At 38.5% G+C, this 26,221-nt stretch overlaps 1 protein-coding gene across 11 annotated transcripts in view; it reads right to left on the bottom strand.

Annotated features, from left to right (window-relative positions):
• Positions 1 to 26,221, bottom strand: part of BLNK (B cell linker) — a 107,467-nt gene that overhangs the window by 10,161 nt on the left and 71,085 nt on the right. For 4 of the 11 annotated variants that reach the window (XM_054832604.1, XM_054832602.1, XM_054832605.1 and 1 more), the window contains 16 exons: positions 21,004 to 21,069; positions 15,229 to 15,285; positions 13,165 to 13,214; positions 12,142 to 12,182; positions 11,199 to 11,355; positions 9,835 to 10,004; positions 9,296 to 9,377; positions 8,480 to 8,560; positions 7,027 to 7,052; positions 6,447 to 6,475; positions 6,036 to 6,131; positions 5,217 to 5,259; positions 2,753 to 2,780; positions 2,384 to 2,456; positions 1,767 to 1,797; positions 675 to 717 (listed from right to left, as the gene is read on the bottom strand). In XM_054832604.1, the coding sequence (XP_054688579.1) occupies positions 675 to 717; positions 1,767 to 1,797; positions 2,384 to 2,456; positions 2,753 to 2,780; positions 5,217 to 5,259; positions 6,036 to 6,131; positions 6,447 to 6,475; positions 7,027 to 7,052; positions 8,480 to 8,560; positions 9,296 to 9,377; positions 9,835 to 10,004; positions 11,199 to 11,355; positions 12,142 to 12,182; positions 13,165 to 13,214; positions 15,229 to 15,285; positions 21,004 to 21,069 (1,073 nt within the window). Of the gene's footprint in view, positions 1 to 674; positions 718 to 1,766; positions 1,798 to 2,383; positions 2,457 to 2,752; positions 2,781 to 5,216; positions 5,260 to 6,035; positions 6,132 to 6,446; positions 6,476 to 7,026; positions 7,053 to 8,479; positions 8,561 to 9,295; positions 9,378 to 9,834; positions 10,005 to 11,198; positions 11,356 to 12,141; positions 12,183 to 13,164; positions 13,215 to 15,228; positions 15,286 to 15,579; positions 15,628 to 21,003; positions 21,070 to 23,986; positions 24,287 to 26,221 lie in introns of those variants that run through there. The other 7 variants (XM_054832609.1, XM_054832608.1, XM_054832603.1 and 4 more) reach the window with 5 other exon arrangements.

Here is a 26,221-nt window from a genome sequence, read left to right as displayed (position 1 = left end):
TTTCTTTTTTTATTATTGTTATAATTTGGGGGTTTTATTTCCCTTACATGGCAGCTTGCCATCCTGCTGTTTTCTTCATTGACTAGTGGCACACCACGAAATTTCCAGGCAAATAGCTGCGGTGTGAATGCCTGCAGGAGCTCAGTGGGAGCCTTGCCTTCCGAGAGGCAAGCTGTGTGACACAGGGGAGGATGCTGGGGCAGGCTGGCTGCATCTTACCCTTCTGTTAGACAGCAGCTCCTGCTGAGTTTTTTCCTGGAGGAGCTGCAGCCCTGCACGGATGCAAGATGTGTTTTCTGCCTGTGCGAGGGACTGGCTCTTGCCAGGAGTTGGCTCTGCCTGAAGTCGTTCCTGCTGAGTTTAGAATGATGCGCTCACGCTTCTCCTCCCTTCCCCCTTCTCCACTTTGAGGACTATATGGCACATTGCTGGTCCATTATGTTGTGTGTTACCCTGCCAGTAACCTCAATAGTTTTACTGTGACTGCTTTTAGAGAACAATGATACTCAGTGCAACTAAGGCTAGCCAGATGCAGTTCAAAACTGCTAAAACCAAGCCCCTCTCAAAAAACCTACAGTAAATTGAATGTAGTGTTGTTTGTGTCATGCTTTTAATAAAAAGAAAATTAAATTCTGATAAACGTCAACTTTTTCACAGTAGTGGAGATCATTTACCTTCATTTGCAGTTAAAGTGTCTCTGGAAGGTAAACATGGTTTCTGCAATAAAACAGAAGGAAACCAAGTATTAAATGGCATGTCACTTGTACAGCCAATGTTTATCTTCTTAATACTTTTTGTGAACTAGTTTATATTTAGAATTGACAGCATCCTGGAGGGATTAGGATGTAGGGACATGGCCATTCTGTGAAGAGCCTCTAGTTGTACGACCTTGCAGCTTGGGATTTTGCAAAGTAGATTTGGAAAGAATCCCAGGTTTGTGTGTATAAATAGATGGACAAAAGTAAAATCTAAAGATGTGCTTTTTAATTATTTTTAACTCCTATCAGTAAGTTTATGGTGTAAAAAATTATCATTCCTACCTCAAATCCAAAAGTGAAGAGTCCATCCCAAATACTTGCAAATCAAAATCTGAATATTTTCGTCTTTGTCAAACTATGCTCACAAATGTCTGAGCACATTTCCTATTACTGAAAGTTAAACTGTCAGTTTAGCTGACAGTAAAAACTCGCCCAGCCTTCCAGTTTCATTTTTTTCCCCATTTATTCTGAAACAATGATAATAAACTGTCAGTTTCGTAACATTTTTCAAATTAATTTATTTGAAAATTTTAACCAGTTCTCTCACTGTCTCCCACAAGAGGCTTTGGAATATTTTTCTAATGATAAAATACTTATTGAAAAGCCTCTGACAAATTCTTGTAAAATCCTGCATCTTTCTGAGCTATTGCTCTTACAATAAATCCGTGTTCCCCATATGCAGTCCTGTATATTTCAGGGAGTACTTCTGAATGGCCTGTTTTCCCATTTATTTCTCATTTTATTCAGTCCTTGCACTGTGTTTATTGTTTAGAGCACTGAATAAAAACATCCCTTTAATCTCAATATTTTTCTGTTTGAGCTTTCTAACTGCTACTGATTTCATATAATGGCACCCAAATATTTCCTTTCTTCATAACACTCTCTTTCTCCTACCCTTTTTATGCTTTCACGACATAAACAAATTCATGATCAAATTGAGTTTTGCAAGGAAATGAAAAAATCACCTGTAAAATTATAATTTAATTATGCAATTACAAGTCAACTTACTGGTGAATTTACTGCATTAGAAGTTTTCTTTCTGCAGATTGGAGGGGGAAAAAAAAAAAAAAAGAAGAGTATGGTTATTTAGCAGATACATTAATTCATTTAGCAACTAAGCATCAGGTTCATTGACTCCCAAGATATTTCTGGCCAAGATGGGATGCATCTCCCTATTGGATAGCTGTAGCAGTTAAAAAAAAAAAATAGAAAAAAGAATAAGGCTGTTGATGTAATGTGGGTAGTCAGGAAGCTACAAGGAAGCTATACTCTGTCCAGTACTTAAGATGACAGCTTGGGTGGGGCAGAAGAGTTTTAATGAAAACCACAACTTTCTGTGTAGACATGCATGTGCTATTGCTGCAGTATGTGATTAAGTTAAGCAAGCCAGCCAGCGTCTGCCATTAGTGGCAGGCAGTGAAGGGCAATGCCACTGGCATACAAACAGTATTCCTCCAGAAATAACAAAATAATAGCTTGCCTTTACCTAGTGAGGATATCTTTCACGAACAGCAATAAAAATTACTCCTGAATTTTGATTGCCATAGGCGAGGATAGGAGTTAGCTCCTAATACACCTATTAACCCCATCCCCAAAGTAGGTTTTTTTTTTTTTTTTTTACTCACAGGCCCCTTGGTAACGGAGATGGAGCTGCTCCAGTGGGAAATCTGGATTCTTGTGTGTTATTGAAGCTATGATCTAGACATGCAAATGACATATTTAGTGTGCAATATTAGCTGTATCTGAACAGTGGATTTTCCTCACTGCCATTTCAGTGTTAATGTAATAAAAGTAAAATATATCCATTGGTTTAATTTTTGTCATAACATGTTTTCACTCTGATTATACTAGAAAACAGTTCAGTAACATTTCTTGCTTATTGCTGACTGTTACAATAAAATTTAAACTGATATGCTCCACTACATGCGATATTAAGGTTGACATTGACAACAAATCCATCTCATGTTGCCATGTTTTCAGTACAGAATACTTACTTTCATCACTATTTTTTGCTTCATGGTCCTGTAATGGAAAAATATGTTAGATTTGATAAGAAGCAATTAAAAAAGGAATTAACATTACGCAGGAAGTGCATAAATAAATAATCTTGTCTTGGTAATACATAGTAATGTTTGAAGAAATATTTCTACAGAATGCATATAATATCCAGAATACTTTTCAAATGCTGTCATAAAAGCTGATGAAAAATTTTAGCAAACATCAATCTAATTTTGAACATTCTAATAACCTTGAGATTGCTTGTAATAGTGAGAAAATTGGCCCTGAATTTTGCAGCAAGACCTTTTGGTTCATGTTTCATTTCTGAACTGGAAAGCAGAAATTTTGCAGCAGATGTGAATATACTAAGAACACATCTTCCACTGAACAGAGGATCCTGAGTAGACTGTCTTATCACAATGCTAGAATTGAAGCAATCCAACTCATTTCCCAGCTTCTTTTGGGGATGCTTTCATTTGGCTCCCACTTCTTGTCTTTTAGGGAATCAGACTCCCATATGATAAGTACCTTTCAAAGAGGCACCAGTTATTAATTTGTCCATCTTCATCCATCACGTTAATGGCTTTTCACTAATGTTGGTCACAAATGCATCCATTCTCTGGTTGGAGAGGTGTAATCCATCATCCAACAGTTGAGGGAGTGAGATGTGGAGAAATTTTTCTCCCAGTCAGCCCAGGCCTTTGAGAGGAACAAGGGTTACAGTTCTGTTAACATGATCGGTGCTAGTTAGTGTTGAGAATGGATTGAATGGGAGCAGCGGACAGATGTTTCAGTTATTGTTTTGCTTTGTCAGTGTGCATAGTCAGGGATGGAAAGGAACAGCACAGCACTGGACAAACATCATGCTCATTACCATGTCTGTCTTTAAAACTGTAAGGGCTGGCCACTTTAATAACAAGCAAAGACCCAAAAATTTGGACTACACTGGGTAATTCTTTCCTAGGCTGACTCTTGTGCCAAACTGGGTAACTGCAAGTACCCAGGAGCTGAATACACCCGTTGTACAGATGAGTGTTAGTTTGGGAACTCCATCCCTGGGGCTGTAACTCACTGTGTGGCCCCAGCAAAATGATAGTCTCTCTTGATTCTCTGCAAAGCTAGGATGATATCCATCTCAGAGGTGAGCTCTGAGAATTAATTAATGGAGAGGTTTCAGCTGCAGTATAGCACTTAAGTGTTCTGAAACAGGAGTATTCTGGTTAGTGCTGATCAGAGTGTGGAATTTCTGTCCATTCTTTCAGAAGGGTTTTTTTTCCTAATCTTAGCTTTTCGTACCAATATAAGAAATCTAAACCATTTCATAAGAGACAAATCCTGGACTTAGCACCACTCACGAATTGTGGTGCATCTTAGGGATACAGATCTAAATTGGGAGAACGTTGTGATGAGGTGGAAGGAAAACTAAAATGCTGCTGCTGTTATATGTAGAAGTGTGCAACACCCCAACACCTCCCCTGAAATACTTGGTATATCTAGAAATTTAAGGATTTAAAGTCAGACTATAAGATGTTCTTATATCACCTGCATTACGTTATGGTAACCTCTAATGCTATGGCATGACCCCAAACTCCTAATTTTAAGCATCCAATTTCTTTATGTAGTTATTGGTAGAATGATTATTTCTTAAGGACAGTTCAGAACACTGGGCTGCGACAGTTTGATGCACATAGCTTTTGGCACAGATGGTGATGCATCTGTCACCCTGTTTATTGGTAGTTTGCTCCCCATGCACACCCTCTCTTGTGCTGGCAAAACTGGTAGTAGAGATATGGTGCAGAACAATTTATGGGACTGATAAGAACCTTTTATCCATTTGCTTTTGCCCATGTGCTGCATTTAGACAAGTTTCCAAGTAGTTTGCTTTAGAAAACCTTTGTTCCAGCACAGTGAAAGAGACAGATTGGGGACAAGAATAGAGAAAGAACAGGAATGACTTAAACACAGCCTTAGGAACCCAAACCTTGTAATTACTCCTTCATGGACTGCATTTTCTAGTGAAACTCGTTACTCAGACTACCCAGCCTGATGTTTTAGAAGGATTCCATTTTCACAGAGTATTAGTCATTCATCATTTGAGAGGAATGAGGCTCAAGGAAAAGTGCTTCATATTGGGCAAAATTGCCCATCGCTACTGAAAGTAAGGTTCCTGGAGTTCAACTGGCATTTTTTAGTACAAGAAATTATTTTGGTGGGCTGAGACATACATCTCTTGAAACATTTGAAGTTTTTCTTGGATCAATACAGATGTCAAATGTACTTCTTTTGTCCAAAAGATTAATAGTCACAATTATAATATTAGATCAATCTGACATTCAAAGTCATCTGTTCCTGTTATTTAATCCAGATAATAAAAAGCATCCATCTATTTATATATATACACAAAACACAGAACAGCCTAAGTTTGACACATTCTTTTATAGTGACACATTAATTACTCACTGCTTTTGGATGAAGACGATTTCTGGGAAGTGGCAAAATATTTCTGGAAAATATACACAGTAAGTTAAGATGAGTAGGATTTACTTATTTAATCGGTTGGCTCAGATACATGTTTCAAGATCTAGAGAGGAGGTCTGCAGTAAATGGATTTAATTGGAGCTATGCACCGCTGTAGTGGTTGTGGCGATGCTGTACCCTTAGTGTGGAACTACTCTAGGACAGCTTCTGTCCTGGACCTTGAGTCCCCTGCAACCGTGCATCTGACCTCACCAAACACCATAACACACACACTGTTGTGGATGCCACCTGCTTTTCTTGGGGCATATGGCCTGTTTTGTAGAGCGATGTCCTAGAGATGAGACAGTGGTTACGAAGCAGCTTCCTACACTTCTAGGGATGCAGGAGTGAAACAGGCTGTACTCAAGTTTACTTTGCCTCTTTTCCTCCAGAGACTTGGAATATAAATCATAGAGTTACTGTGTCTTGTTTCTTTAAAAGCAATCCTGTGCCTCATCCCCTGCAAAAACATCTGAGTTGCAAAGGTGCAGAGATAGGTAACAGGACTTAAAACTGGCTTGCAGAGATGGTTTACCCCTGCACTGGATCCCTAAAGGGATATTCAAGAAAATAGTACCCATTTGGCTTGAATGGCTTGAATACAGAAGTTCGCAAGGAAATAAGAACTTTCAATTCTTACCTTGTCCCAACATCCCTAGTTATTTGTGTGTCCTGACAATTGCTTATTGTTTGAAGGCTACACAATAGAAGAAAATTTTGTCTGCTAATATTTCCTATTGATATAAGCTGCTATTGACTTACCTGGAAGTATCCAGTTTAGGTGACTCTCTGGTCATGGTGTGCACGTGAGAGTGCTCCATATTCTGAGCAGGCACAGATGGAAGTGGCTTAGTGTACCTAGTAATAAAACATGAATTCAGAAAGGAAAATTATATTTAACAGTGAATGCAAAGGCAATCTCTCTTTCTCCTTCCCCTACCCCCTCAAAATTCTAAAAAGTACCCTTAAGAGGTATTTCTTTTTAATATGTGTTGTGTTTGGGTTATTGAAATTAACATAGAAATGGATGACAATCTTTGTGTAATCTAAAGAGAGAGAATTACTATATATATTTTCTAGAGAGAGAATTATCAAACATATAGTATCTAGATGAGAAAATATATTTTCTGACAAGTTTTAAATAATGCACAAGCATTCATAGCAATGGGTTACCTGGTTACTGGTGGTGGTGATGGTTTTTCCTGTAAGAGAAAATACACTGAATTATTCGGTCACTTTGATTTCATAAAATACATTTGTATGATCCTATGTATGTTATCACAGCAATATCTTATTTTTGCTTTGTGGTACAGATTTCTAGTAGAACTCTGTCTGGTAATCTGCATTAGGATGGCAAAGGCAAGAAGTCACCACCAGTAAATCTGCAAAGCCCCAAGCACACTGCTTTGGCTGTGTGTCATGTCAGTACCGGCAAGTGGAAAGAAAATGACTGTGTCAGAACTGTCATTGTTCCTTTGCTGCAGTTCTGCTTCTGGAAAGCAATCCCTTAGGCTGCTGCTTCCCAGACCAGATTACTATCACACAGGACTGGGAAACTTCAGCCCCTTCCCATTTACTCTGTTCTGCAGACCTTTTGAATTGCTTTGCCAGCTTTTCTGTGAAGGAAGCGTGGGAAAGTTTTAAGTGCAGACATAGATTTGTTCCCATTTCCACTTTAATCATCCTTTTTTTACAATCACATTTGTGCCCTGCCTGAGGGCAATGCGAGTCATAAGCTATAGAAAGGCCTTACCTCTTCCTCAGGAACCTCATAGACTTCTGTAGGACAGGGGGGAAAAAAACGCGTCTTTGGTTAGCAAAAATGTACTGTGTGTTACCAGAAAAACTGATCAGAATTTGTATCAGTTGTACTTCTGCCTCTGGAAAAATAACTTGGAGAATCTGCTCAGAGCTTGATTCTGCCTCCAAAACCCTGGGGTAGCTACACCCCTGGTCTTATGGGGGAACTTCAGGAACAGTCCCAGGAAGTCTGATAAACAGTCACTGTGAACCTTCCCCTCACCCCACAACCTTTTTTGTTGTGTGTCGTCCCCCCCCCTCCCCAATCAAGATGAATGCTTGCATTGTGAAAACCTGGGACAGTTTGGAAAAGATGCATTATCACACATTATTTAGCTTTTCCTTGACTCTCAGGGAGGAAGAGATCAGGTGAATCATAAATTCAAGCTGGCTCATTTGTGTGGCCAGCATCCATCCCTGAGTGCTGTCCCACAGGTGTCTTTTAATTCACAAATATTAAAAGCCAAAGCCACCAGCATCCTTATCTATGTCCAGTTTCTTCAATGGAAATTGAATTATATTTCAACAAATTTCATGTCAGACTTCATCGCTTTTATGGTGCTGAAAAGTGTCCGAGTTCCCACCAGGGGGAGACGTTTTATTTTGTTAGTAACATCAGTCAGGAGCTGGCTGCTGCTCAACACTGATTTACAGAAAGGCTAAGATTGAAAAGAGCATTTTAAAATGTCTGAAAAGGAACTCACAAAATCTTAACTCATTCAGAAAAAAAACCTTTTTTAGTTTACTACTTGAAAGCTAAGCCCATTGCTAATGAATATGCAAAGCCTTGTAAAGAATGGTGTGATGGGTCTGTAAAGGTTACGTTCCAAGCAATTAATGAGATTAAAAGGATGCAAACCAACTTGGAGTTAGCACAGCTAAGGAAGATTAAGCAAGTGTATCTGCACTTACAAAAGCAAATATGATTCCTTTTATTTGCTTTTGCTTCTTTTTCCAAATAAATTGCTCTTGATAGAACTTAAATGGGAACACTGTTATCACAGGATGTGGAAAACATCAGCCTATATGGAATTTCTTTAAGGTTGAATCTTGAGTGGCTTTTAAGTATTAAGTCTTGATTCCTATAGTGAAATGGGATTACTAACATACTGAGTCCTAGAATTGTTTTTGCTGTATTGATCCATTTGCGTTCCTCTGCTACAGCAAAAGACCAAAAATAAATTAGGTTGGGACAAATGACTTGTTCTGGTTTTATTCATGCTTAAAACAGATTTACTATTCAAGGTAGGCAAACCAACTGCTACAACACAGAAAACCTAAAGGGGAACATATTTTTGTTTTACTGAAGTATGTCATATGGTTTGTGTTGTGAATACATCAAGCGTAATTTAATATTCCTCAGTCTTAGATTATTTTATTTTAACAATGATACAAACTCCACATACCTTGCATATCAGAAATAAGAGAAGGTTTTGGAGAAGTAGGAGGGGGTGACTTTGTTGTCTTCATAAATCTGTTCACAGGAGCTAAAAACATATTTTATTCATATACATATATACTTGTGCATATACATATATATGTGCATATATATTAAAAAAACTAATAACGTAACATTTATACAATACGAATAAATATTGAGTCCAAATGATAGCCTGTTTGTGTGACCTTGAACAAATTAACTGAGGCAGAAAGCAGCTCTCATTTTAAAAGGGAAACGTTATTCAGTGTTCATGGCTTGCTGAATAGGGCTGATATTGTCAGTAATGCCAGAGAGCAGAACTACATACTCTTCTGTTTACTTTTCACCTTTGGAGTGTAGTGGTTTCACTCTTCAGCTAAATATACTTCAAATAGTGAGGTAAAAAAAAATAATAATGAAACAAAGTCTATCTACTGAAAATCTAAAAAGGCTTGTTCTTCTCCTGAGGCACTTCAGCAAACAGAAAATTTTAATACTGTGGCTCCCCTGGATGAGGAGGGAGATCATGTACCATGAAAAGCTTCCTGATTGTATGAGGGCTGGACTTTGAAACAGCTGAGTGAGAGGCAAGAATTAAACATGGCTTCCAATAAAGTTAAAAATAATTTTCCTTGGCATTGTCATGGGCTAAAGGAGCCAACTGCCTTTTTGCAGGCTGCATTCTCTTTAATAGCTGCACCTCCACTCTTTGAACCTTAGAAATAGACATTAATTTGATCCATTTTCCTCACTGTTGTTCCTAAAAAGGCAATAATTATTAGCTTAAATGACTAAAACTCACATCTTGTAGGTAGTGACGTGCTGCTTTCTGTGGGTTCAATATAGTTATCGTCGTCATTGTCCACTGGCACAATGTAATTATCCTACGAGAAATGCAGAACAAAAGTCTGCCAGTTAAACCTCCATCATATCAACAAACTGTTGGGATCGAAGCCCTGGCAACAGTTTACAATAGTTGCCATTTGACAGTGACTGTTATTTCAGACATTTATCATCCTATGTGGATGGGATTCCCCAAGACTGAAAACCCTTTACCAAATTACTCCAGTTCCAGACTGGTGGATAAAAGCCTTCCCTTCCCTTTGGTCCTGGGGTAGCCTTAGAGGTTGCTCTCTCCCCATCACCTGCAGCTTGTAGGCAGATATCCCCTAGGAATCAGCATGGTACTCGCAGGTCGCTGCTTGTGATGTACAAGATGATTTGTACCATAGAGGCTAAGAAAGAGACCGGGCCATGGCATTGCTGTGTAGTCTATCTTATGATTGGTGTGGCATCATCAGTCATTTAAACTGTCAAAACAAATACATCTATAAACATTACCTCATCATCGCTACACTCCTTAGGCTTCGGTGGTACTTTTGGTTTTGCAGCAGGAGATGGCAGTGGCAGGGATGGCACGGATGGTTTCTTTGGTCTGGATACAGCTGGACTGGGCGTACTCGGGAGAGGTTTGTTGATGGGAGGAAGCTGCTGCTGACTGGTACGACTGTCTTAATATTGAAGAAACCAACAATTTTAGTAAAAATTACATGTTAGCCTCTGGACCATCTTCTACTACCTGTGCAAACAAGTCTTTACTGTTGTTGCAGCTCAGGTCAAAAGGCAGACCTGAGCGTATGCTGGCCCTGATGTTGAGACTTGTGTGCAAACGGGTCCAATTCCATTGCTCAAGGTAGCAGCCTAGTCCTCTGTACCAGACTGAAGAGGGTGCCTAGACACTGACTGTTGTATGAACAACTGTTCAACTGCTTGGGGAAAAGGTGGTGGCTGGGTTGTGCCGTCCATTAGTATGTTCTGTGCCGGTATGAACTTTGGTGATAGGAAGTGAGAAAGAACACATCTGACATAAGAAAAAACAACTCTTACACAGCACAAAGGGTGGGACTGAAACACAAATTATGCCAGGTCCTCTGAGATGTCATTATAAAAATTCCTCCCCTTTTCAAAGAACATGTAGGTGAAGTGCTGATAAACTTCTACGGGTACGTATGCGGCATTTTAGCACTTTGATGATTATTCTATAAACAGTAACAATCTTGTATCATAGAAAAATGAAAGCAGGCATCATGCTAGTTCCCCCCCGCCCATGGCTCAAATCCTCATCTAACTGAAGGTAACTTTCGTTCACTTCAGTGCAATCTGCCTGTGATTGAAAAGACTCAAAACAGGAAGAAAAAATGCCTTTACATCAGACTGATGTAAATAAAATCTTGATCCTGTCCTGTTTTTCAGGATATTTATCCTCCTCAGTACCAATCTTGAAGTGTGAATATTTGGGCTGCTTTGTCCTCTTCTGTCCTTCTGTCAGAAAAGATTAAGGGACCTGTCTAGTCTTATGTGTGTAATCTTCAATACAAATTCCTGCTTTAAAATATGTGGATGACTCTGGAGCCAAGTTAGTGATATCTCCTATATCTTTGCTTGAGTTTTGTAGTTAGTAGATGTCTATCAAAGTCTCTAGGACACATTACATTAAAATTCTAAACATCACTACCAGCAATATGAACCTGTTTCATGCTGTAATAGCAAACCATACCCCTGAAAGCTGAAGACCCGATTGTCAGAATTAAAAGGAAACTCTTGAGGAAAGGACAGGTTAGCCCATTTGAGGCCTTCTTCTCTTCTAGTACTGATAAATAGGCAATTATCAAGCTGACATAGTCAACGATTCCATAATTAACTACCTGCGTATTCACCCCTAGAAATAGGGAATGCGGAGGGAATCTTCTTTTTCTCCTGCTCACTTGGAGGTGGCTCATAGCTGTCATCAGGATTCTCTTCACTGGGGACCACGTACATCTCAGAGTCAGAGTGGTCATCCGGATTTTCATAATCACTGTCCTAGAAAGACAGAACTTCCCATTTCTCATCTCATAACATACAGCTTCATAGCAGTGTATGACACAATTGTACTCCTGTAAGGATATTTAACCAAATTACAAGAATGTATCTTCGAAAGGACATGTTACATTCCCTTTTCATTCTCCCTCTCTAAACAAATAGGCGCTCCTGCCTGGCTCCCCTTCTGCTCCTCCCAGGAGCTTCCTGCTCCCTGTCTCTCTGTTATCTCCAGTCTTCAAATTACCGACCAACAGCTTCTTTCCCTTCACAGGATAGTTCCTTCCTAGCTCCAGCTGTGACTTTTCATCTGTCCTGTCATTTCCTCTCCCTTTCCTATTTAAAAGGGTACTTGGAATCTTACTCCAGAAGGAAGCCAGTCACTTGAGGCTGATGGTTGTACCACTGTTTACATGGCTGATGAACATGACTTGCTTCATTCTAGTGTTCGCTAAAATCTTATCAGAAGTTTTTCATTTTTAGGAAGAAGTGGCTTTCCCCTCCTCTTCCGTCCCACCCTCCCTCCCCCAAACAGAAGATCTCAAACTGAACAACAATTTCAGAAACCAGTAAGTCATCCCTCAAATTGATGCCATATGCTTACTTATCCAAAAAGCTTAGCATCCATAGCTACCACTGACAGTGCTTCTGAGTGTAACAAATAAGATAAGATTTCAGTAGTATTACGTTCGACCACAAGCAGATGACTAAAAAATAAACTTTTATTATGATTGCTTGTGCTATCTTGTTGCTACAGTAACCTACTACTACCCCAAAATATGTACTTACAAAATCATCTGACCATTGTTCCTCTTCATTGTCTGCATGTTCTAAACCAAACATCAGAGTTATTTAAGGAGATGGAATAGTGAACATAAACATTTATCTTAGATTGTTTTTTCAATCTATACTTATCATATTCAGTTAAGAAAGAGTGGTCAAAATTTCCTAAACAGTTCAGAGCAACACATCTGGTTTGGACTGAATAGTAAATTAAATGCCTGTTTGCTTGTTTTTGATAAATTGTTTCAGAGTTGTTGGACAAGCATTAGAAAATGGCAAACTGCACACGGTCTGAACAGCAGAGTGTGCACTTTACCCAGCATGTCCTGCTAATGGATTTCATTTTTAAGTAGGAGTAACAATTTCTACATAACAGAACTATCACTGACCTCTGGGCCTTGCACTTTCTTGTTTCTCGGTTAAAGCTCCAAGACAGCATACTAATTACAAGTGTTTACATTAAACATAGAACAATTACCTGATAACTTCCAAACTCTGTCCTCTTTGCTGCAGTTTTCATATTGTTGTTTCCTTAGCAAGACAGCTGTTAACTTCTAAGAATGGGCATGAACTAGTTTGCGGGCAGTGCTGTATGATAAGCAAATATAGTTCTACCTAAGATAATTCATGACATCATCATTGTCACATTAATAGTATTAAGATTCTGAATCTATGATGATCTGTTTGTTCAATTTTTTCCCCTGTTTACTTTCACATCACAATATCTGGCAGAGGGGGACCGAATGTGAATTCTCCTCCATTTTTAGAGCAGCCTACATGCAGAACCCTGGTAAATACTGATTTTGAAAGAATAGCTACATCCTACTCTTTTTTCATACTGGGACAGCTTGCCACGTTTTGCTTGCCTCTCATTTCACAGATGTGAACTGCCTTCAGAGTTGTTGATAACAGTTTACTCTTCTCATTAAAAACAAATTATGAGGAAATGTATAGCTGAAATAGCATTAGGTGTATAGGTATCGAATATACACAGACACGCAGTTTAAATTTACATTAATACAGCCTTACCTGAAGCATAATCCCTTTGTGGTAGACTTGGTGGAGGCTTTTTTTTTAGCCTGTAAACAATAATTATTACATTTATGATCTAGTAAGTAACATTCACTAGAAAGAAGCATTAGCCAGACACATAAAAAAGCTGATAACAAAAGATACCTACAGCTGAAGAAATACAGATTACCATCACAGATGCTTAGCAAATAGCTGCAGGAGAATGCTTTGAAAAGCTAGAAACAGATAAGAAATCAGAATCTAATCTGAGGTTTTGTTTTTTTTTTTTTGCTAAGAATATACTTTGAAAGAACAGCTTCCTTGCCTGCCCGCCCACCATCCTCTTCACTTCCAGTGCAGAAACAGATAACATAGGAGTCAGAGATAAATGCACATCTATCTGAAGATGAAAATCTGTTCAGGCTCACAGAGGCTTTGCTAAGGCTATGGCCTAAGACAGTGGTGTAGCACTCTCCAGTCCTATTTTTATAACTATCATTTTGCATGCACTTTATTTTCTGATTAATGTTTAAATAAATGTATACCAGGTCTCTCGGGGCCAGATTCTATTTACACTTACTATTATTTTATGGTGTTATGCCCCTTTTTTGGTAAATACTGTTATAATGACATTTGTAATACCAAATGAATCAAAAGATACTTTATGGAAATACTGAAAGGATCTTTGTGGCTACATATATGTGTGTGTGTGTATATATGTGCCTGTATATATATATTTAGTAAACAGGAATATACATATATGTAATATACGTGTATACGCATATATATGTGTGTGTACCCCTATTCATACATGTATATGTGTGTGTGTATATATCTATGCATGCTCCTTGCTTGCTAAATTGCAGCTGTCCAGGCAAGACGCTGAATTACAGTCAGCTGATACATCAATTATTTCACTACCCTGTAAAAAACAAAACCAACCAACCAACCGACTTATGCATCTGAAGAGAAAAAACCTTTTGCTTTTTGTAGCCATATAAAACATTAACACAATTTACATTAAAATGACTCTTCAAGTGACTTTTGAGTATCGACAGCTTCCCTGGAGCACTGATGAGACCTCAGCAGGGACCTGAACCTTTGTTCACTGAATTGATGGCTTCAGTCATTCTTCAATCGGATCCTAACAAATTCATTATTTGCAAATATAAGCAAATTATTTAAAAAAAAAATATCCACAAAGAATTTAAAATGTTTTCTTGTGATCTCTGAGCAATAATGATGTCTACAAATTTTGCTTTACCACAAGAATTTGACACTCAGTATTTAGGTCCTGAGCATGTTGCTTAGGTGTCCTTGTTACCAGTGTAACTCAGGGTGGTGGCATGCTGGCCCTAACACATCAATCCACAAACTTTTCTCATCTGTTTTGAGAAACGCCTTGGCTACTTGTGAGTTGAATTCATGGAATTCTGTTGTTCGGATAGTCACCAAACAAATGCACGTGCATGGATCAATGAATAAATGGTGCAGGCATTGCTAAAGCTCAACTCCCCCAAACCCAGTCTAGGCACATTACTTTTGTTTACCTGCTTTGTTCATTACTAACAACACTAATGATGGATAGCTGCCTCCTCCAAGTCTTTAACTTCCTGCAGCATAATATAACTTAGTGTACAAAGGATAAATTAAAAAGCATTCTCAACAGCCCTGCTGTTGTCTTCTGTCCAGGTTAGCACAGGCACGTTAGAAAGAAAAACCCAGGGCCACTGCCAGGGTAGATCTCAGGTCTTAGGGAGGGCAGACCAAATTCTATGAATGTACTTTGCAACGTGTCTATCGTGAGCTGTTCAGAGATGGTGGAGACTTGGAAAACAGCAGAACTGAGGCAATAATAAGAGGCTGACTGGGTCACAGTGTAAAGCTTGTGGCTTAAGCCACATTATACATTTCCAAACTGCTTAGCAGAAGACTTCAGCACTTTGTCCCAGGCCCTGTAAATCCTGGCAGTGGCCCCGACAGAAAATGTAAATGTGTTATAACAAAAGCATACGAAGCACAGAACAGAGGTCTGTGTCTAAGCAGCCTATCATGCCATCGTGCAGCTCTGAAATAGCATACCGATCCCAAGTATCTTTCCCAGTTTTGCAAATTAAGGCCACTTGTTCATTTTGGAACCTGAATATCAATAGAAGAAAAGAAATAATGTTTCTATCACAGAACTGAAACAGTTCATGGCCACATGTATATTTGCTAGAATCTCTTCAAATATGTTATTTATTCTAAAATTCAAATCCACTTAAAAAAAAATAAATTCTCACTGTACTGGTATGATTTACTGAGTGCCAGAACTGAAATCCAGACTTTTTTGAAGTCAATTTGTGCTTCATTTTGCAAGAGTCAGATCTTACCCAATGTACAAACCACAATGCAAGCTCAAAAGACATAAGCCCTATGCCAAGGAGTGGTTACCTAGCTGTTTCAGATCCTGATGTCATACACATAGATGCTTGCAGAGTGACTCTGTCCTGTTCCCCTAAAGTTAATGACAATGGACCAAAAGAATCAAATGCCATCCAACTAAGCATACATATTTAAGTGGAAGATACAATGATTTCCCAACATATCTTTTAATGGAGTTATATAAAATTATAGCAAATGCAATTTCCAAGTAAAATATTCTAGTGCTACTCTGCTCTGGACTTAAGTTACAGGTGGTGAAGTATCTCTGTGTTAACTGTGATAGAACACAATTAAATTACTCAAGTTTCCATTTACTTTAATGGGACTAGCATTTTTCTAAAGTTTAATAGAAAATAAGTCATTTTCTGGAGATTTTGAAATATCTCTGAGACATTTCAGTTCTAAAGGACTCAATAAAATCCAAGTACATTTTTAAGAGTATGTTTAAATCTTTTTAAAAGCAACATAACACATCTTACTATATATATTTTAGTTTCAACAAATAACCAGGTAGCATTTGAGACGTTTCAGGTAATGGGGTCTAGATGCCGCTCACACAAGAACAGAATGCAATGTACAAAAATTCACAATAACTTCTAGGAGACTAAGCTATTTCATTTAAAAACCCAATATATTCAGAAATTTTCCCTCTGCAGCATGCTGAGGTTGGTCCAGCAAAGCATTTAGGCATGGGTTTAACTTTACTCCTGCAAGGAGTCCTATAGGAATTGCAAGTATTAATTGTATACTTAAAGTTAACATCACATTTTTGTGTTTTCCTGCACTACGGGCAGAATTTTTAAATAAACTGCAGCAGAGGTCTGGATTTTCTGCTCTAGCAACAGTTATTTATTTATTTTTTTAAACAGGCTGCATCCAGAAAAGTAACCAAACATACATAGTAGTAGCCCTTTAACCACAGCACTTATTTCTCCTACAGATGCATTTCCTCACTAGTGTTTCTGCTCACACCCCCAGCATAGAAGATGTGCCTAAAAGCTCTCTTTTGAAAAGAGTCCTTTACTTGTTTTGTTGTTAACTCTGTACAGAGTCCACTCCATTCTTAGAAACCATTTTTTGCTTAATAGGGTGTACAAAAATTATATTGACATATGTATTGAGTCTTTAGAGTATGTATTAGTCTTAAGTGCACTAGAACATGAAACTTGTGTTTAAAAGATAAATTAATTGAATGTTGCCAAATTTTTTTTCAGAATTCCTAACAGGTGCAATCCAGCTGACAGATAAACTTTTCCTGAGCTGTATTCTCATGACCTAGTGGAATAGTCTGTTATAGCTTTGGAAGTATCTGATGATTGTACAAAATAAAATTAATCTGAATTTTTTTTATTTTTTTAAAAAGTGTTATTACTAATCTTTCACACATTTTCATTACAATGTGCTGTGGCAGTGAAATGGCATATAGCTGTGATTTATTTATCTTCACTTTGATGAAATATTGTTGTATTAATAAAACCCCGGCACTCAAAACATTCTATTCAGCTACACGCTGAAATTCACATTTCTTCAGAATACAGTTAAAATTAGGTATTATACTTTTCCCTGGTTTCTCTTTCTAAGTGTGGTACAGCTTGATTTTAGTACTTTTCTCTCATTATTTAGTCCATAAAATACCATTTTTCCATCTGCCAAGAGTTCGATCATGGATGTCTCCTAGTTGCAACTATGCAGGTTGAAGAGACATTTAGTGACACAATTCCATTTTTCTGCCTGAAGTTACCGCCCAAGTTATAAACAGTATAGGAAAATGGACCAGACAAATCTGAAAGTGAAAACTTATCCATCTAAAAAGCTGGGTAGAGCAGATGAGATGAAGACGCATCATTTTTCCATTTTTCAGGTCATGTGGCAAATGCGATTTCAAGAAATGAACACATTTGGATTGTGTGCAGTTGAGTAACTACAAGTGCATGATTTCTGATTGCTTTGCCAAGGAAGTTTTGACAGAATAGGATATTGCAACAAAGTGAGTAACCTGAACCTCTAGTTTCTTATTCAATACAGTAGGTCAGCACACCCCAAAACTTTAGGGTGAAATCTTGACTTTGCTGTATGTGCAGTGTGACTTTTAGCATCGACTTCAATGGAGCTAGGATTCCACTGAGCAAAGCTTAGAGGCTTAAAGCTTATGATTTACAGCTGAGTGCTATGTCTTTACAGTGTGTTTCAAGCATAGGAAACCATCCTGCAGAGTGAAACCTGTGATTTCTTTCTTACTTCCCTGTTACCAAGAATGTGAATATGAAAAAATGCCCCCAGCTCTCATTGTTTATACAACTTTGGCTATACCTGTAGCTTCTACACCTGAGTACGTAATCCTCTGTGACATCATGATCTGCACAGCAGCTAGGACTCCAGTATTGTAAACACTTCTGCATGTGATTAGGGGTGAGCAGGTGAATGGTAGCTTGCAGTGGGCGATATTTTTACTGTCAGAAAATTTTGAGTCAGGATAGGGAATAAACAATAGGAACTTGTAAGCAATGGAGAAACAATTCACAGTTTTCTTTCCTGTTATCGCCACTGTTCAGACTGCTTTCTGCAGACCTTTAAGACATGCATGGACAGTAGACATACCCCTCCCCACCTGCACCCTGCAGATGAACTAGACTGGAGAGCAAGACACATGATGCAAGAGCTTCTCTTACTTTTCTGCATAATCAAGAACCAATCCAGATTTTAGAAATGTCCTAACAAATACTGGTAATAAGTTAAATGTATTTCATTAGTATTTGATCATTCTTTCAATTTCAGTAGCAGAGGCTTACAGTATACATGTGTGACAACTTCAGGCTTGGAATAACAAAGTACACTATTTGACTTCTCTAAAATTATTTATACTTATAATAGGTTTGAACGTGAGCCCAAATGATGTTCTTTCCAGCATATAGACAAATTCCAAATCTGTGCTACATAAAACCTTTTTTTTTTTTTAACCGCAACTTTTTCTGCTTCAGTCATTTTTAGATCCTTGACATTTAATAAAACAATCGTATAACTGAAATGGAGGAAGTGATCAACTGGATAAACACATTGTTTAGAAAAAGCATCTACTAAAAATCAAACAAAAAGCCCCTCCAAAGGCCACATTCAGAGGAATACAGCCAGTTCTAATTCTGCAAAGCTTGACATCTCTTGTACATATCCTTATCAGTGTTGCCAACTCATGCTTTTATTGCACGTCTCATTACATGCTGGGTTCAAGATTTGAGTTCTGAAGTCATGTGCAAATATGAGAATTTTTTCTTCAATTTTTTTAAAAAATAAGAGTAAGTTTCTGATCTTTATAATTGCAGAATAGATTAATATGACTCAGATGAACCATAGAAGTATCAGAAAGATTTTTTTTTTTTTACATCTCAATTTGTACTCATAGCTGGGGGAGGTGAAATGTGCACTTTGTGCTGCAGTCATACATTAAGAGAGTTTTTATGAGCCTGCTCTTTTTTGTGGATTTTTTTTTTAATCTTGAGAGAATCAAAAGTATTGCAGCGTTATAGCAGCAGTCTTGTATCTGACATTTAATGATGGCACCTCTGACCTGCCCAGCTTCAGCTACATTTAGTTCTTGTTATTTTTCCCTTGTCTGTCCTTCCCCTCTTACTCTCAGGGAAGGACACACAGTCAGAGCAATACTGATTAACATCAGAATTCATGTTCAGGCAACTATGGGAGACAATTTGTTGCCTCAAATTATAAATATGAGATGCTTTTTTTGTTTCTGCCATCTGCTTTCCTGTCTGAGGCATTTGAACTGGACCCACCGCAACATTATTAACTACGCTTAAACTACTACTGTGAAGTAGGCAACAACAACCCCAATCCCCATCCCCTCCAAAAACCCACCAAAAGCCTTGACAACCGAGAAGCGCTTCTCTGTGAGCAGGTTCCAGGTGAAAAGATGAGTTTTTTTGCAGACAGATGTCTGCACACAGCGGTCTATTTACATACACACTGTGTTAAAAACAAAAACATGCTTAGATTAAATTAAAGATCCAAGTAGTTGAAAGAGGGTCATTTTAAGGGAAAAATTTGCTTTTGTGCTTGTGTGGAAGTGACAAGTACATATACCATGTGACTGTGATTTACTGTGAATTGCAGCAGTGCTAGTGTGAAAGAGGATGAGTAAAGGAAAAAAGTGATCTCAAGAATCTATCTGTTGTATCAGGTGTTACCATCAGAGCCTGCTCAAGGTTTGTGGCCAGAAACACAGCTGTGATAAACAGGCCACCAAGGAGGGCTTGCATCCTCCTGCCTGGGGAACAGGTGAGCCAGGTGGTCACTGCTGCTCCTAGAAGTGCATCCCTCTGCTCTGCCGGGGACAGCAGCTGCCCCACAAACAGCAGCCCTGCCGGGGCTGGCAGCAGGGGCAGTAGCTGTAGCCAGTCTGGCTTTGTGAAGCTCTTACATAGCCAACCAGGCAGAGCCCTACCGCTTCTTCACCAGCTTATTGACCGCTTCGCATATACCTAAAATTAGCTCTTGTTAAAACCATACTTCTTTTTCTTGATCTGAGCCATGATGGTCACTCTTTAAGAGCAATTTTAAACAATGTTTATATGTGCTTTTTATGTACGAGAGCTGTATTTCTAGAATTTACTATGGTTGTCCTGGAAACACTGCAGATACTGTGTACTAATTAACTTTTAAAAGTACTTAGTACTTCTGTTGTCAATGACCCATGTAAAGAAAGACATCTGAATGAGAAAATCTTATCCAAGTGGAAGTTTGATGCAAATAAGCTATTGCATTAAGAAAAAGTGTGCTAAATAGCTAATTGGTTTAAATAGATGTTTGACTGGAAACAGTGGATGGTGTATTCATTTGACAAGAATGCAGAATTACTGGAATTTCATTCTATGTATAAATACACAAATATTTTATGATACTCATATACATGTGACATCAATATGCATGCTGTTTAGCATTTCTTACTGGAATAAGGATTTAGGTAATGCTGGGTTTTGTTTTATAACACTGAAACACAGGTGAATTTAGCATTTTTATGGGAATTCTAACTATGATGTCTGACCAGTTGGTTCAAGGTGGAGCTCAAATTAAAACTTAATTGCAACAGGTAGCCTAAACAGTGGCCCTAGGAGAAAGGCACACACCTAAACAACAAGCGATGATCGTTCCCAAAGAAAACATAACAAAAATGTATTTTACCCAAATACCATTTTTCAGGGCTACAAACGCAACCTCCCGTTGGAGACTGGTTCTGCAACTACTTTGTGATACTCATAATACTGATGACAATTCGGCATGTCACAGTCTGGACTGAAGCTCTTTATGTACACTGAAGTGCATCCCTCTAGAATAACATGCACCCATCACTAAAGTACTATACACTATGCTAGCAATCTGAACTTTTCCAAATTGATAAAACTAAGGCTGGCATTTCAAACTTACTTTTTGAACTTGTTTATTATCCCACTGTCATTTTTCTTGATGTCATGCACCATCTTTTGAAGCTTCCTGTAAGATATTAAACAAAGCCAGCATTAAAATTACCATGTGGTTGAACACCCATTTATATAAATTAGGAGAAATACAGGAAATGCATTTCCAGTAATATTTCACACATCAAAAATGCTTAATGTATGTTCAATAAGTAGTTTACTTGCTAAATCATTTGTGTATGAAGTTTCCCTCCCTTTTTAACAGAGCTCTTTGGCATGATTCATGTTATCCTTCTCCTTAATACAATTAAGTGCAGTTTAAACAATCAATTTAAGAGTAAGTGCATCAGGAAAGAACATCATTGCCTAAATTAATAGTTTAGAATATCTCAATGTTAACATTCTGTTCAGAACTGACTTTACAACACTCCACAGCTATAATGGGAATGTCCTCCGATTTCTGACCTTACATGAGTCATTTTATCAGTGGACAGTTTACCTCATTCTCATAGTGTTTGCAGTTACAATAGGAGGGGGAAAAAATTACACATTCCTGGGCCCAGGCCATCTGAGAAACTATTAGAGTATCCGTGACTCTGAGCTGTAAAAACTCAGGATCTCAGGGCTCCAGTTACATGGACAGAATCTGGAATCAAAGTTTCTTTTTATTTGTCAGCTGCACTGACCTCATTAAAACTTTACTTGTAATCAAGGCAATTTAGCTTAAATATCTCATTTCTCACTCAGCAAGTATAATTTAGAATCCCACCTCCCCTCTCATTTAAAAAAAAAAATGCACCACTAAAATCAAGTCACTGTCAGGAACACAGATACAACTTTCTGCAAAAGACTGATTTTGTAGTGAAAGCTGTTGGAAGTCTGATCGTACTAGAAACTTCTATAGAATACATATATATTTTTAGTTTCTTCACACACTGTATGTTCTTCCTGTTCACCTAAACTATCTTTTATTAGACCTAAGCTGTAGATTTTATCACAGCTAATAAAAGAAAGCAATTTTTTTTCCAAAAAAGGCTTAAAAATTTTTTGCCTTCCATTCTTCATTATAAGTTGTCTATGTCATTGCATGATTTAGTCTTGCCTACCTCATCTCTGATGCATGATCAGGCTACCAAAAGACTCTTGGAAGCTTTGCTTACAAAGACAAGTACACACAAAGTATTCTTTCCCTTTTTAAATCTTTCCTTAAACTTTAAACCTTATTATGCAGAAGGTTGAGCAACGTATAGAGCTTTATTAAAAAGAAACTATCTTCCAGCTTCATCATTAGCAATTACAGCTGCCTCTTAAAAATTAAAATATCTTTTTCAAAAGAAATTGGAATTAGATGAGAATTATCTAAACAAAAAAAATCAGGAAATAACCGCACTAACATGCATTATGTGTACATGCACAGTGACGAGTGGCGTTCCTCAGGGGTCGGCACTGGGACTGGCACTGTTTAACATCTTTGTCAGCGACATGGACAGCGGGATCAAGTGCACCCTCAGCAAGTTTGCCGACGACACCAAGCTGTGTGGTGTGGTCGACACGCTGGAGGGAAGGGATGCCATCCGGAGGGACCCTGACAGGCTGGAGGTGGGCCCGTGCAAACCGTATGAAGTTCAACAAGGCCAAGTGCAAGGTCCTGCACGTGGGTCAGCGCAATCCCGAGCACGAGTATAGGCTGGGCGAGGAATGGATTGAAAGCACCCCTGAGGAGAAGGACTTGGGGGTATTGATTGATGAGAAGCTCAACATGAGCCGGCAGCGTGCGCTTGCAGCCCAGAAAGCCAACCGTGTCCTGGGCTGCATCCCCAGCAGCGTGACCAGCAGGTGGAGGGAGGTGATCCTGCCCCTCTACTCTGCTCTTGTGAGACCCCACCTGGAGTACTGCGTCCAGCTCTGGGGGTCCCAGTACAGGAGAGACATGGAGCTGTTGGAGCGAGTCCAGAGGAGGGCCACAAAGCTGACTGGAGGGATGGAGCACCTCTCCTTTCAAGACAGGCTGAGAGAGTTGGGGTTGTTCAGCCTGGAGAAAAGGCAGCTCCGGGGAGATCTAATTGCGGCCTTCCACTACCTGAAGGGGCCTATAGGAAAGCTGGTGAGGGACTGTTTATCAGGGAGTGCAGTGACAGGACAAGGGGTAATGGGTTTGAGCTGAAGGAGGGTCCATTTAGATTAGATGTTAGAAAGAAATTCTTTACTGTTAGAGTGGTGAGGCACTGGAACAGGTTGCCCAGAGAAGCTGTGGATGCCCCATCCCTGGAAGTGTTCAAGGCCAGGTTGGATGGGGCTTTGGGCAATGTGGTCTAGTGGAGGGTGTCCCTGCCCATGGCAGCGGGGTTGGAACTAGATGGCCTTTGAGGTCCCTTCCAACCCAAACCATTCTATGATTACACGTGATTATTTGTCTGCAGCCCACGTCAGGCTCAGCAGACATTTAGCCACTCAAGGCATCAGATAGTGATAGAGTGAGGCTTATGCCAAGAGGAACCTTCCTACCTCTGCTACTGATTTTAGAGCAATTGCAGTAGTTAGTGATGGTTAATCCCACTTTATGAGACTTGCCTAAAAATAGAAAGTTAAATAACTGAGTAATTGTAAGCTTTTGAAATCCTGGAATAAAATAATTTTAGTCTTAATATTTATTAACATAACAGAAAAATCTGATCCTTTTATTATATTGGTGGGAATTGAAGGATATCCCACATTTTCAGCAGCCCTGTAATACAACAACATGGAGTATCCTGCTCTGTCAGGCTAAGTCATGGGTTTGATATTCCTAGAGCCTAAATCTTTGCCAAATTTTACTTAAAAAAACCAATTCAACCTATTCTTTTTAGGTTCTGAACTCAGTGAAAAAAGAATCATGAGAATAACTGACAAATAATTCACAAGCACATCTTTAACTTTTGCTCAAAACTCATACTATTAATTTACAGCAAAAGGATATAGTGTTACCTGCTGATATAAAAAATAAAAAAAAATACTTATAGATGTGAGAAACAGGCACATAGCAAAATGGTTTGAGATTTCCTGCAACAATGCATTGCATCAATGAGAATAGCTTGGATTGTTATCTAAGCTAACCAGATACCCCAGATTTGGAGATTTAACGTGAAGATCTCAGAAGAACTTCTGCTTTTCTGTGTTGTTGGGTTTTTTTGTTGTTTTTTTTTTTTCCCCCCCCCCAATAGGTTCAGCTTCTGGTTATGCTTGAAACATCACAAATAGCCATCTTCTGCAGTTTAGTGGTTCTGTCTTGTGCCCCAGCTGGCACCTGGCAGTGTCTACAAATGAAAAGTAAAGTAATGAGGAATGAAAAGAATGAGAGGAGATTTAAATGGTTTAGTTCTAGTTTGGGGAGAATGGTTGTTTGCAAGCTTTTTTTGTCCTTTTCAAAAAGGCTTGCCAGCCTTTAATTAGAAATGCATGTAAGCATCAGTTATTTTTCTATTTTTGTTCCAGTATTTATTGTTTGTTAGAGATAGAACCACACCCTCCCCCCCAAAAAAAAAAATCTAGCTGTAGATTTAGATCTGAATATTGCTTATTGCTCATCTCTGACATTCATACATCTTTACAACGGTAAACTTGTGGCTTTATTTTGAAAAAAGGTGTTTCATTTTTCACACAACTGATTTTGTTTTATATTGTCACTTTGGTCTTTAAACCCACATTTCCCGCCCTCCCCCCAAATAAAACCCAGTCCAAAATTTATAACTACGAGTAACTGTACGACTAACTGGAACAGTTTGCTTTTCATTTGATCATATTTAGGTGAACTGATTAGACTATCACAGATGTTCCATGTGCACTGTGTAAGGCTATGGTTTAAAAGAGCATTTTAATACATATTTCCATTAAAAAAAAAAGAGGCATTTAAATCAGAGATAATCGCATGTGCCTCTGCTAGTACGATCAGTTATTTTTCCCATTCAGATGGACTGAAATCAAAACATTCCCATTTTTGCATAATCAAATTTCCTAAAAAATCTCTCCCTTTCATTCCTCATTCTTTTTCTGGAGCCATTTCATTTTCTAATTACAAATTGTGATAAATTAGGGAGTATCTAATATGTATTTGTGTGAAGAAAAATTTCAGTTTTTAAAGTTACGTAGCTCTTGTAGGAGTTGCTAGAATACTTAGTTTGTTGCCTCCGGACAACTTAACTTGTATGAAGCCTGTGAGAGTAAGCAGATAACCAGTGCGCTGTACAGTGGTGAGCGTAGGAAGTCATCAAGCACGGATGATCTGCAGTTTAAGTGGAATCCCCTTTGACCCATGAAGTTGAACAAGCTGCAAAAACCAGTCTGTCCAGTTAGCTAGAGGCTGAGATTTGAGGTGCCAGACGACATAAAAGGCTACAACTGACAAGATTTACAAAAGCCTGTCTGACTTGTGATTTTAGAGAGATAGTAGAAAAAGATGAGAGGCAGATAGCAACGCAAGAGGATTCTTCAAATCGTAAGAGTCTCAAACCCAAGTTCAAAGGCCATTCCAGAGTGATGAGGAAAGTGAAGCACAGAAGGGCATTTATACACTTAAGGTTTTGCCTGGATTTGCGTATCTGACTAGCTCTCAAATACTTTTCTTTACTTAAGACAATACTGAAGTAGAGTTTAATTGTGGGAGGAACTTATCAGAGCAGCAGCCCTGAGACTATCTAGGAAATGGAGGCTACTGTGGCCCCATGCAGACAGCCCTTTCTTCAGGTATGTAACTACAATCTTCTTTCTTCACAACACGTCTGAGTCAGGACCTCGTTACCAACTAATGGTTATTTTCTAGTTGTTCTCTTGGGATGAACAGATACTAGAAACATTCAAGGTCCTCAATCAGCAAATACTGTAAATGAAAATAATATGTAATGCTAGTTTTACCTTGCATTGCAGTTAGTTAAAGATAATTAAGAGGTCACACTTAAGAGTTGTTTCTTAATTACTAACTCTTCATTCAACTTGGTTGAGAGCTTTTTATGTAAAATCAGGGTTGCAGATAAAGGTACAGTCTGTGTCACTGTTAATCTTTGAAAACACTTTTCAGCAATCCACAGCTATCCAGTTTAATTGTAACAGGTATGAACTGGATGGGACCCTTTCATCAGGAGCTCACTGCACACGGAATAGATTTTTCAAACCTCTGCAGAAGAGAAGTTAGGAAGTCTTGGGTCTAGGTCCTTCTAAAAAGTTTTAAGTTTCTAACAAATACATAAGAAATTCTA

This window comes from Grus americana, chromosome 7, assembly GCF_028858705.1.
Source record: "Grus americana isolate bGruAme1 chromosome 7, bGruAme1.mat, whole genome shotgun sequence".
Lineage (NCBI taxonomy): Eukaryota > Metazoa > Chordata > Aves > Gruiformes > Gruidae > Grus > Grus americana.
This window is presented reverse-complemented; position numbering and strand designations above follow the sequence as displayed.